Source organism: Rhinolophus sinicus, chromosome 8 (genome assembly GCF_057876585.1).
Source record: "Rhinolophus sinicus isolate RSI-liver-muscle chromosome 8, RSI-T2T, whole genome shotgun sequence".
NCBI lineage: Eukaryota > Metazoa > Chordata > Mammalia > Chiroptera > Rhinolophidae > Rhinolophus > Rhinolophus sinicus.
The window spans coordinates 9312122-9324763 of record NC_142508.1 but is presented as its reverse complement, the minus strand read 5'-3'; the positions used below and the strand labels follow the sequence as shown (position 1 = coordinate 9324763).

Here is a 12642-nt window from a genome sequence, read left to right as displayed (position 1 = left end):
GTAGCATTGAGGTTGCCAGTTCAATCCCTGCATGGGCCACTGTGAGCTGCGCCCTCCCAAAAAAAAAAAAACACAACAATTTGGGGTAGCAATACTTATACCAGGCAAAATAGACTTTAAAACAAAGGCTATAACAAGAGATAAAAAAGGACATTTCATATACAGTAGCCAAGCTATGGAAGCAACCTAAGTGCCTGTTAATAGACAATTGGATGAAGAAGAGGTGGTACATTTATACAATGGAATATTACTTGGCTATAAAAAAAGAACGAAATCTTACCATCTGCAACAACATGGATGGACCTAGAGGGTATTATGCTAAGTGAAGTAAGTCAAAAAGAGAAAGACAAATACCATGTGATTTCATTTATACGTGAAATCTAAAAAACAAACAAAACAGAAACAAACTTATAGAGAAAAAAACTGATGGTTGCCAGATTGGGGTTGGGGGGTTCAGGGGCTGGGTGAAAAAGGTGAAGGGATTAAGAAGCAGAGTTACAAAATAGTCGTGGGAATGTAAAGTACAGCATAGGGAACATCGTCAATAATATTGTAATAACTATGTATGGTGTCAGGCGGGGGGGGGGATCACTTCATAAGTTATATAAAAGTCTAACCACTATGCTGTACACCTGAAACTAATATAATATTGAATGTCAACTGTAATTGAAAAATAAATTTTTAAAAAAGAGACAGCAGCTTGAACAACAGTGGATTTGTAATGGAGCAAAAAGCTCACCTTTCACTGTTGCTTAGCATTTTGGGAGAGCTGAGAAGATAATGCAGTCCAGCCAGACAGCCAGATAACCTGGCCTTTTACTGCAGGAAGCAGTGTGTATGTTATGCAAGGTGAAGGGTCATTTACAGGTTCAGGGAGCCTCAGCCTGCATTGCCCACTTTCTACTCTTATTTTCCTTCTAACACAATCAACATTTACTTAGCACCAACCATGCAAGGAACTAGGCACTGGAGAAAAAGAGCAACACTCCTCCTGGGGAGTTAAACATAAAAATAGGTAAGACAGGAACAGCAAAGCACCAAATAAGTAATGCTGTGAGGAAGGCTTGAAGGAAAATTAAGATTCAGGAAGGTGAGAGTTAAAAAGAGGTATTACAGGGGCGGCTGGATGGCTCAGTTGGTTAGAGTGCGCGCTCTCAACAAGGTTGCCAGTTCAATTCCCACGTGGGATGGTGGGCTGTGCCCCCTGCAACTAAGATTGAAAACTGAAAATGGCGACTGGACTTGGCGCCGAGCTGCGCCCTCCACAGCTAGATTGGAGAACAACAACTTGGAGCTGATGGGTCCTGGAGAAACATACAGTTAGTTCCCCAATATTCCTCAATTTAAAAAAAAAGGGGGGGTATTACAGATGAGAAGTGTGAATCGACAAGGTATGCACCACAATGTGAATATACTTAACATTACTCAACTGTACATTTAAAATGGTGAAGATGGTAAATTTTATGTTATGTGTATTTTATCACAATTACATATTTTTTTAAATTTAATACAATAAACAGGTGCTTCCTGAAAAAAATTTTAATTTTCTATTTTTAAGAAGATATGTATACACACTGCTGTTTGTAGCAACAGTAAGCTGACCAGTCTGACTGCAGAAGGTTTATGCCGAGATTCAGTAAAGTAGATGTACACTGGCCTGGGGAAAACCTCACACCAGGTAGCACTTGATTCTCTCACCAAGGTTCTAATTTTCTGGTCCAAGGATGGGCTTCAAGTTTGGGCCCATGAATACCCTGTAATAAATTTCAAATGTTTGTTCATATGTGTATTTTGATCTAGGGAGTGAGTAAATGCCTTTCTTCAGATTCTCAAAAGGGTTTATGACTTAGAAAACTTGAAAACCATTCATGTAGGCAATTGGCAGAATGGTCTGTGTGGAGACGAGATGGGGGTTTTGGTTACAAAAGCTGAGTCCATTTCCCTTGAGATTCACGAGACAGTATTTAGCAAACGGATACCATACCTCTTTATGGTTTCTTTATTCACTAAGTATTTAACAGCGCTATTGGTAGATTATAAGAGCAGCTCGACCGGGAAAGAAGGTGACACCTATTGTAGAAATAAAACTAGGAAAGGGTGAGCAGAGAACCCAGTGAAAGGGATAGGAGGTAAAGAGATTCAAAAGTTAAAATGCCATAGAAACTGAGAAGGAAGAAACTCTTGGGAAAGAGGAAGTGGTTGCCAGTGTCAAGTGCAAGAGAAGGATTAAGAAAGATGAAAAAATGTCAAAAAAAGATCTCCCAATTCTATGACCTTCTGTTGGGGGATGAAATAAGAGGTCAGAGATTAAGGATAAGGTGTCCCAACTGGGACACTCGAGCAAAGGGCCGTGCTGATAACTATGTCAGATCATCAGGCATACAGCAGGACTGCCCTGGGCACACAGGCCTACAGTTACTTAGCTAGTGGGGGAGGAAGTTCGCGGTGCAGCCAGGAAGGCAGCAGATACCAACGCAGAGGATTTGGTCATGAAAAGATAAACGTTGAGTCAGAAGAACTACTGTGTTTCCCTGAAAATAAGACCTAGCCAATCAGCTCTAATGCGTCTTTTGGAGCAAAAATTAACATAAGACCTGGTCTTACTTTACTATAAGACTGGGTCTTATATAAGACCAGGTATAAATATAATATATATTAAACGCTGGGTCTTATATTAATTTTTGCTCCAAAAGATGCATTAGAGCTGAATGTTGGCTAGGTCTTATTTTCGGGGAAACACGGTAGTACAGATAAGAAAAGGCTTCATTTATCAGTCACTTGTATGGGAGGCAGCGAGGACTTCTGGGGGTTTTAAAGGAGAAGGGAAAGTGCATGAGAGCATCCTGCATCCTCCATCCCCCTGAACACCACACCGCACGCAGAGGGCCCTCAGACATTTCCTGCATGAATGCTGACAGTGGGACTCCCATCCTCCAGGAAGCAGGAAGGGTCAGAACGCGCGGGAAGGGGGAGAGGCCTTTCTTCCTTTGAAACTCTACGGAAGGAGAAGATAAAATGTAGGACAAGAAAGGGCCGGCCAGAGCGTTTTATTTCAACCGAGGCAGCATCAGAGATCAAGCTGTCAGAGAAGAATGCATTTCCATTTCCAAAGGCGCCTCACTACTGCCTTCTCATCAAAGGGGAAGAAAATCAGTAAAGAAAGTGAAGTTAACTCTTAGGAGTTCTTTAAAGCTAATTCTTAGGCAGATTGTTAGAACTAGAGCAATAAAGAAATATAGCCATCGTGCAACATAAAATTTCCTTCAGTGCTGAGCAATTATCTTATTTATTAATTTCATTTCAAGTACAGTTTGGGGGCTTACAGAGAGCTCAGGTTGATCTCGGTAAGAAATCAATGATCAGTGTTGGAAAGAAGTGACCCTGCCAACCATGTTGGGGGAGAGGAGACTCCGCCAAAGGTCAGAAAGAGGTTAAATAACCAAAATGGGGTTCATCTACAGACGATTCTTAAACTACAACCAGGCAACTCATCAAAACTTGGCAGAATCGTACACAAGGAGAAGGGAAGGCTTTCCAGAACGTAACAGAAATGGGGCCATCCCAGCACCCAGAAGGGGAGCTGTACAGTCTGGCAACGCTGTGGTCAATGAGTGGTCACTAGGGAACACTCAATAGCAGGAAAGCATATGGCGTGAATCACATTCAAAAACGCGGAGCTCAGCATATGTATTTCAATAACCAGATGGACAGATCTTTATTATAAAAGTCAGTTTATTTACCCTTCCTGCGTTTCAGTTTCCCTTTCTGTCAGTCATGAGCAATTAATTAACTGATTGGAAATCTGCTTGATTAAATAACATCAACAATTCACAAACGTACATTTCAGAGTAAAAAGCAGAAGCTTGAAAAATATTCCCTAACCCAATGCAAATTAGGCAGCCCTCAAAATTGCACGTCCCCCCTAGTTTGCTTACATAATTTAAAGTACATGTACAAAATGACCTTAACATATTGACAACTGGTATAGAATTCATAGCCACGAAGATGTGTAATCTACAAACTTCTAAAGAATCGATTCCTAGACAGCCCTCCGGCCCTAGTAACCCATTAACGGGATTCAGTACTAGCACACACCTAACGCTTACTAGGACAAAAGGTCTTTCCTTTTTCTCTAATTCTTGTCTTCTGCTGAGGCAACTCCAGGAATCCGGCTGTGACACAGAAAGAGCCTCTGAGAACAGGGCTGCCGCAGCTTAGCTTCCTCGTGGATCCTAAAGGTCCCAGACAGCACATCTGGGGTTGGGTACTTCAGCTGTGGGTTACACGGTGGAATGTTCACGACAACTGATAAACCTTATGGTCCTTGAAAGGATGACTAAATACTTCCAGGAGTCAGAATCAATTTAGAACGAAGATGGAAGAGAACACGTTGACAATACTTGGAAGATATTTCTGCTTCTGGACCTGAACCACTTTAGATCAGATGCAGAGCAACAGCCAATCAACACGCTGTGGAATTTTTCCCACCGTTGGTTACAAAGGCGTTCTTGGTCCAAGGCTGGCTTATGCTGGGTTCAGCTTGGGCACTTTATCAGGATTTGACGTTTCAAAGAGGAGCCACTCTCTGCAAACTCATTATCAAAGCAAAATGCAACAGGCCTTTCTATTCGTGGAGCCCATCCTTGATATAAACATGCTTGGCTGCCTCATGGTCACTCAGCTTTCCAGGCTGGAGAACAAGGGTCCAAGTCCAATATACAATATAGCATTTAAGGTGAAAGGGACAAACAAAAACAATGGCAGATTCATAGGCCATTTGTACATTCATGAAACAACAACAAAAATCTTCGGCGATAATTCCTGTAGTGTAGCAAATCAGCCCAGCCTCCACTCCGGTCGGCATCTCAGGTGGCCGAGACTGTTGAAAGAGGCTCGGCAATCTGAGGTTATGTTGGAGTTCTTAAGACAACCCCAAAATAGGATGAATTAAAAGCAGTAATAGTCCTGATGTGTCTCCTAACATTCTTGTTCTTTTGTGGGCACCAGTCACTCACTCAATATGTGAGCTTGTCGTCTTTGTATAAGAGAGCATATTTCCCTCACTATTAATGGTGAAATAAATAGAATTGTACAACTTGTCTGTGAAGAGAAAAAAGCATTAAATGTGCAGTAACAATTTTGTTAATTCTGTTGGAGCACTGTTTATAATTTAATGAATTTGAAAATTATATTCATTTTAACTTTGTACAAAGCTTAATCTTCAATGAATTAGAAGACGTTTTGAAAATTACAGTTAATATTACAAAATACTTAATGTTATATTACAGTCTCAAAAAACAAAAAAAAAGAACACAAATTAAATAATTCGCTAGAGGTGGAACAGAAAATTGATCTGGTGCTCAGACTAAACAGTTTCTTATGACAGATCCAGTTTCTTTCTACTACAATTTCTAGTATGATCATAACAGCAGGTTCATCAGGAGCAATTTCCCTCTACTTAGCATGGATGGCAGAAGTGGAACAGAGTTACATGACCCAGGAGGGAACGTCCTTAGAAGCTAGAAGGCAGTCGGGCAGAAGAACGCAGCCTTTGTGCAGCGGAGTACGGAAGCCTCGGGCAGCACCGGGGAACTGCAGGTGCCCAACTAGCGTCATGAGTCCTTGGACAAGACTGTCATGTCTGGACTTGGGACGACTGAGGCTGCCTCCAATTAGGGTGCCCTCGGTTTAGGGACAGGATACTGGACGCACCCCCAGGTGGGTGAAGCTGTCCCTGGACTCTCTCCAGTAGAGAGTCTTGCACGCCATCTCACGGATCACGTGACAGAGTATGTCAGAGGCTTAATCAACAGAGCAACGTTTTAAAGCACAAGGCCTTATTCTATGCTGGCTATTTCCCGGAAAGTACAAAAATTCCAGCCAAGGACACCTAAGGCACAACAGTTATTTTCTCAAGAGACTCAAGGTTCTGTTTGGAACGGGCACACCACACTGTCAATTACAGCGGTGCTTCTGGTTTAACCCTACGGGGCTTGACACACACTGTACCTTCCTTCAGAAATCCCAAATTGTATTTAACAGACAGAGACTGCCCTGGAAGAGGACCCTGATTAATGGCTGGTGATACTTTAAATAAGTCTCGTGTCATTTTTTCTGGAATTATAAATGACAATACTCATTAGACTCAGGTCAAGGGCAAACTAAGGGCCCTTTCTCTCCTTGAAAAGCAATGTGTCTTAGACTAATAAAATTTTACTTTTCACAAAAGGGTCTTTAAAAGCAATCAGCAATTTTGCTGGTTTAAGAAGTGATTTAAGTCAATGCTTTGAACTAAATTAATAAGAAAACCTACTAGTTAAAAAGTGGGGGGCGGGGGAGCACACACTTACCATGAGAATGAAAAAGTAGAAAACCCACATCCATCCTAGGTTGTCCTGGATCAAAGACACTAAATACTAAAAAGGAGAAAAAGCCATTACAATATAATCCTTTACAAATTAATAAAATGAAGTAGCTAACAAGTAGATTAAATGTGGCTCTTCTAGAAAATAAGAAGGGAGTTAGGATTTGTATAACATTTTGCAGTTTACAAAGGTCTTTCACATGCCCGTTCCTATTTAAGCTTTATTACTAATGGCCTCCATTTTGTAAGCAGGCAGAGTCCAAGTACAAAAACTGCGTAACAGAAGATATGAGTTCAGAAGGTTTATTTACATCTATTTACTTTGTTATTAAGAGAGGAAGATGAACATACTCAAGTCACTTCCATTTAACCCTTCTTTTTTCCAATGAAAAGTACTATAATTGATGCTTTCGAAAATAGTTTAAGTATACCACTCATTTTTTAATTATGCTGTTTGCTCACAGGGTTATGTATGACTTTAACATTCTACAGCATATTCTTTTACTTTCAATACTGAAAAGGATCCAACAGCATTTAACCCATTTTATTTTTTATTATGGTAAAATACATAACATAAAATTTGCCACTTTTCGGTGTACAACTCAACAGCACCAACTACATTCCTAATGTTACACAAGCATCACCACCATCTATTTCCAAAATTTTGCATCACCCCAAACAGAACCTCTGCACCTGTGAAGCAGTCACTCCCCTTCACCCCCTCTCCCCAGTCTCTGGTAACCTCTAATCTGCTTTCTGTTTCTGAATTTGTCTGTTCTGGATATTTCATGTTAAGTGGAATCACACGTATTTGTCCTTTTGTGTCTGGCTTACTTCATTCAGCATAATGTTTCTACACTTCAACCACGTTGTAGCACGTACCAGAACTTCACTCCTTGTCATGGCTAAGAATTATGCCATTGTACACATATACATGTTGTTGACCCATTCATCTACTGATGGACACTTGAGTTGTTTCCACCTTTTGGCTATTATGAATAACGCAGTGAACGCTGGATAATATTTTTCTTTCTTTTTAACAGCTTCATTGATGTATTTATAATTTACATAACATAAAGTTCACCCACTTGAAGTGTACAACTCAATGGTTTTTAGTATACTTACAGTTATGCAACTATCATAATCTAATTTTAGACCATCTTCTAATTTTAAACCACCAAAGAAATGTTGTACCCATTAGTTGTCACTCCCCAGACCCATGCAACCCTAGGTAACCACTAATCTAATTTCTTTCGCTATAAATTTCCCTATTCTGGATCTCTCATATGAATGAAATCACATACAATATGTGGTCTTTTGTGACTGGCTTCTTTCACTTAGCGTAAAATTTTTGAGGTTCATCCAGGTTATAGTGTGTGTCAATCCTTCATTCCTCTTTAACTTCCAAGTAATACTGTTATGTGAATATCCATTTTATTTATCCATTCATCAGTTGATGGACATTTGGACTGTTTCTACTTCATAGCTGTTATGAATAATCCAGTTATAAACATTTGTGTACAAGTGTGTATGTGGACATTTAATCTCATTTTTCTTAGGTAGATACTGCAATTGAATCTTACTGAGCCACTGCTATTTGTCAAAAACATACTAAGCACTGAGAACAAGAAGGTGAAGAGGAATGCTGAGTCTGGTGCAGTGGACAAATAAACCAGTAAATGTGAGACCCTGCGACAAGTGTTCTTTCTATTAGAGGCATGCACCAACTTGCTATGGAAACCAGCAGGAACAATTTTTTTTCTTGGGAAGTCAAAGAAAGGTGGGAGGAACAAAGTTATTCAGGGTGAGTTGGGGGAGTGGCTGGGGACAAGGCTGATAAGAGTTTTTAATATTAAGTCATAGAGTTTAAACTTTCAGACCTGAGGCAATGGGAAATCACTCAAAGATCAACACGGAAGGGGAATGAGTAAAGTTTACAATGATTGATTCCTGATCCTGCGTCCCAAACCACACGTCAGTCGAATCCTCACCCAAGTTCATGGTTAGGGATCTGAACACTGGTAGGTGAGACATTCTAAATAAAGGTAAACTCCTTGAAATGTTCATTATAACCCACCCATTTGATTAATGCAGAAAACATCAGTGAGGAAGAATAACTTAAACTACAGTAAGTTCAGAAAAGGATGCCTGATGGTCACTCCCTACCACGCTCATTTGAAGACATCTGAACGGGTGGCCAACAGCATTTTTGGTTCCTACTCCAGAGCATGATCAAGTAAGCAACTTCTCCTACCTTCGCTAAGTTTTTCTTTTCCCCTTTCGTCTCATAATCAAACATGCTAAGCACGTCAATCCTATCAACCATGCGTTCTACAACCACTCAGCAAGTATCTGGAAGCCAACTGTGTGCCAGGCGCCATTCTTGGTACTGGGGCGAAAGCAGTGGCAGAAACAAACAAAATGCTGCCCTCAGGAAGCTTACACTGTAGTGGGGGGGACAGCCGTTAACACACAAATACATAACACATGGCAGCGATGAGTATTAAGATGGGACCTTTTCCTCAGTGCTTGCTCTCTCATTAACCGCTAGTAATTCTCCACCCCCGCTAAGCAAGCAAACAGCAACCTTCAAGGCCATCAATGACCTCACTGTCAAAACTACAAGCCTTCTGCCTTCCATGCTCTTTCTCCTGAACTCCCTACATCTATGATCTTACTAACACCTCAAATCCTGGCTTCCTGTTTCTCTGACCACTGGGCAGCCCCTGGGGTTTTGCCTATATTCTCTTTCCCCATTAAACATCTCATCGCTGCCCTAGTTTCAACCATTTTATCCATGCGGATGACTCTCTCAACTCCTGATTTTTGCAAAATTAGCACTCACTGACCTAGGAGACGCACGACTCATGACCGTCCCAGACGAGAGCTGCCTTTCTGGGATAAGGCTGAACTGAAGCACAAGAGATTGATCTGAACAGCTCTAACTACCTACAGTAGGCCAACCGTAGCTGAGATCTCAACTGTGGAGTGCCAAGAGTCACCAGGAAGGCTTGTTGAAATGCAGACCCCCGGGCTGTACCTCGCCAAGTCTGCAGTAAGCTTAATGTTCTGGAGTTTAATGAACAGCCCAGGTGATTCCGATATCAGACATTTATGAACTGCCCTTTGAGACACACTTGTAGGGAGCCGAGAAAGCGCCTCAGAGCAGCTGCAGAGTCCATGGCAGCTCCTGGTGGGGAGCCATGTGACAAGTGTGTGTACGTGTGTCTGGTATTGTGTGCACGTCAGGTGGGGGATAATGAGAAGCGTGTGTCTCGGCCTCACAGAGCGCCAGGGCTGGGGCTGAAGGAGCTCTGATGAGGTGTTAGCTTATTTCCAGACAGGAAGAATCTGGAAGTGAAAGTGGAAAGGAGGAATAAAAATATAGAGAGACCTTCCATATGAGGTCACATCAGTTGGACAGGAGAAGACTCAAAACCCCAGGCTTTCAGTACTGTATGTACTACAGCCCAAGAGCGCCACCTACTGTGGCCCGGGGCAGATGTACATCCTTCCATCAGTGACTACTTAATACTCAATTTCAACCCCTCTCCCGCTCTCTCACCTGGCCCACCGCAGCTCCAATGCTCCCAGTTCCATCAACAATTCCGGTGACGGTCGCCAAAGCCTCACTGCTCCCTTGGATCAGCTCTTGGCGACCCAGGTCCGCAGAAATAGCAGAGCTAATCATATTAGAAGGTCCACCAATAAAAAATCCTGAAGCCATAAACAAAACAGGTCCTTGTTAAAACACTATTCATAACACCACTACAAATTATAAAAGAAAGCAAACTCTTCTTCCATGATTTTCATCAGGATGTCGGAGAGAAATGGAAAAAGGGTAAAAATAACCAGTAAAAATGAAAACTCTCCCAGATATTATCATGTCTCAACTAGTTACAATTCACTTTGAAATCCCTTCTTGAATGACGTGATACTCCAGTATATTTTATAGAAACCAAGGATATAGAAAACGTAGTGAACACACAGCCTTCTGATCCGTGACGTGTGCACTCACTCATTGATCAATAACTAATTGTACTAGCTTGTCAGATTCCATTACAGCAGAGGTGCATCACGGAGCATTTAACCACCACATTCAACAAAACATATTGGAAAAAGGAGAGAGGAGAGAAAAAGCTATTTACACGGTGCAGGTGGCTCTATCTGCCCCTGCTCTTAGGACGCTATCCAAGGATCAGGCAGGAGTTGGCCCGTGTGAATCTGTTCACAGGAGTTGGTGGGAATCAGTTCCGTGAGCCTCATGGAGCATGAGCAGCTCTCACTATGCTGAGTAGGATCTAAAGTTTAAAAATAAGGAATTTTTCTAACTTCACTCATTGCTTCCCCTGGGGCTGAAGTGAAGAAGCACTGACCAATTCCAACACCGGAGAAAGAACTAGCTATATCGGACTTTTTGAACTGGTTTCCAATGTGGCATCTTCCTAAGCCACTTCCAGAAGTGATACGAGAAGTTGGGGCAGCAATTGAAAATGTTAGGAAGTATCTATCAAAAGGGACTGATCCTGGTCACATAATGGCAGAGAAATGGAATCTGGAGGAGGCGTCTTTCCTTTGACCACGTGAGTTCTCCGTAATTAAGGTTTTAGTATAACTCACACTGGGGGAGAAAGCAGTTTCCTTTCTCCCTTTTCACGTGTAGAGGAAAGAGTACAGTGAAACAGAGCCCGATGCCGTACCTGTGACAGCCATCAGAAGTGCATTAATGGACTTATCGTTTGGAGAGCCTGTGAGGAAAGACACAGAAACAGCATGCTGACTTTAAAGGACATTACATGTGCCTCCACTGAACAGTACACAAAGATCTGGGTCTCTGTGACCTCACTGATTACGCCCTGAGACAACAGAGGGATGCACCACCAAACTTTTATTTGTAATGTCTGCCTCTTGCTGGTGCTCAAGCTAATGAGACTTCTAAGAGTTTCAGAAAAACTCTACTCCCATCTCAGCAGCATCTTAAGGGACATACACCAAACCTACTAATTACCATCTTTCCTCTTTTGAAACCTTTTCCCTTTTATTGTTTTATTGGCTCTAATGCTGTCCCTCTGGAGCCTACCTTCAAACAAAGCATATACACTCCCAAGCAAGCTTTTAAACAAACCAACAAAGCCAAAGAGATGCCAGTTTCCTTCCCAACACAAATAAAACTATGTGATGATACTTTTACCAGGCATCTCCAGGACAGTACAAATATCCCATATCATGCCTTTTAGCTGGCCTCAAGGATCTCCCCAGGGTTGATCACTCACTCAAGGGAAAAGGCCTGAAATACCATGAAAACAATGTAATTGCAAGGGAATACTCACGACTGTATCCAACGAGGGACGCGACTGCCAGAAGCAGACTTAGAGCTAACACCGGTGCTCTCTTCTGTAATACATCAGAGATGAAGCCTTGCAAAGTTCCACCTTTAAGCACAAAGGGCACGTGCATCACAGTCCAAATCATTTATAATTCAGCTCGGTTACCTGAAATTTACTCATCATGTACCCCCACCTGCTATCAGGATCCTAACACTGACCTATCCAAAACAATGGCTGACTCTCCTACAAAGTTTCCTCCGTCATTTCCTTTTAACATTACCTGACTGTTAATCATTATGATGGCTGATTGAACAGGACACCACAAATCAGACGCCAAAACAGGGAAAAGGGAAAATCATTAAAACCACCCACTGTCCCTTGCTATTTTTCCCTTCTCAAACCAGCTCTAATGGCTTTTCCTAATTTTTCTGCTTTTTATATAAAAATATGATTAAGGATATGGTTTACAGGCTATAAGTAGTGACCAATAAATAAATCACTAAAATTAAATGCAGCAATTACGGTTTGGGAACTTAGAGGTCAGGATATTTAAAAAGAAGTGATAAGAATCCTGCAGGCAACACAGTTCCATTGTGAGTTCTAAGTGGCTATGGGATGTATCGGCTACATCCTCATCAGCTAGCAATACACAGCAGTATGGTCAGGTCTAAAGCCGGCAACCTCATCCATGGCTCTGGAGCTAAGCACAAGGGCAGACAAGTTCAAATACAATAATAGTCCATTACTTAAGGATACGCTGGGTGCTTTCATGGGCTTGGGGCAGTTTAGTCTTACCACAATTCTAAATGTAAACAATACAGAAAGGATATTAAGGTTTTGCCATAGCCAGATAAGTCACACCCACTAAAGTGCGTTCTGTATGCTGTCTTCTTTAAAAGTTTCTTACTTCCCTGTTTCTACTTCTAGCTATAACAAAAAGTTGCTATTAAA

The 12642-nt window shown here is 41.6% G+C and overlaps 1 protein-coding gene across 10 annotated transcripts in view; it reads right to left on the bottom strand.

Annotated features, from left to right (window-relative positions):
- Positions 1-3714: 3714 nt before the first annotated feature.
- SLC37A3 (solute carrier family 37 member 3) overlaps positions 3715-12642 on the bottom strand; it is a 93731-nt gene continuing 84803 nt past the window's right edge. For all 10 annotated transcript variants that reach the window (XM_088799887.1, XM_088799884.1, XM_088799886.1 and 7 more), the window contains 5 exons: positions 11695-11796; positions 11065-11112; positions 9930-10081; positions 6351-6416; positions 3715-5100 (listed from right to left, as the gene is read on the bottom strand). In XM_088799887.1, the coding sequence (XP_088656013.1) occupies positions 5008-5100; positions 6351-6416; positions 9930-10081; positions 11065-11112; positions 11695-11796 (461 nt within the window). In that variant the 3' untranslated portion in view covers positions 3715-5007. The remainder of the gene's footprint in view (positions 5101-6350; positions 6417-9929; positions 10082-11064; positions 11113-11694; positions 11797-12642) is intronic.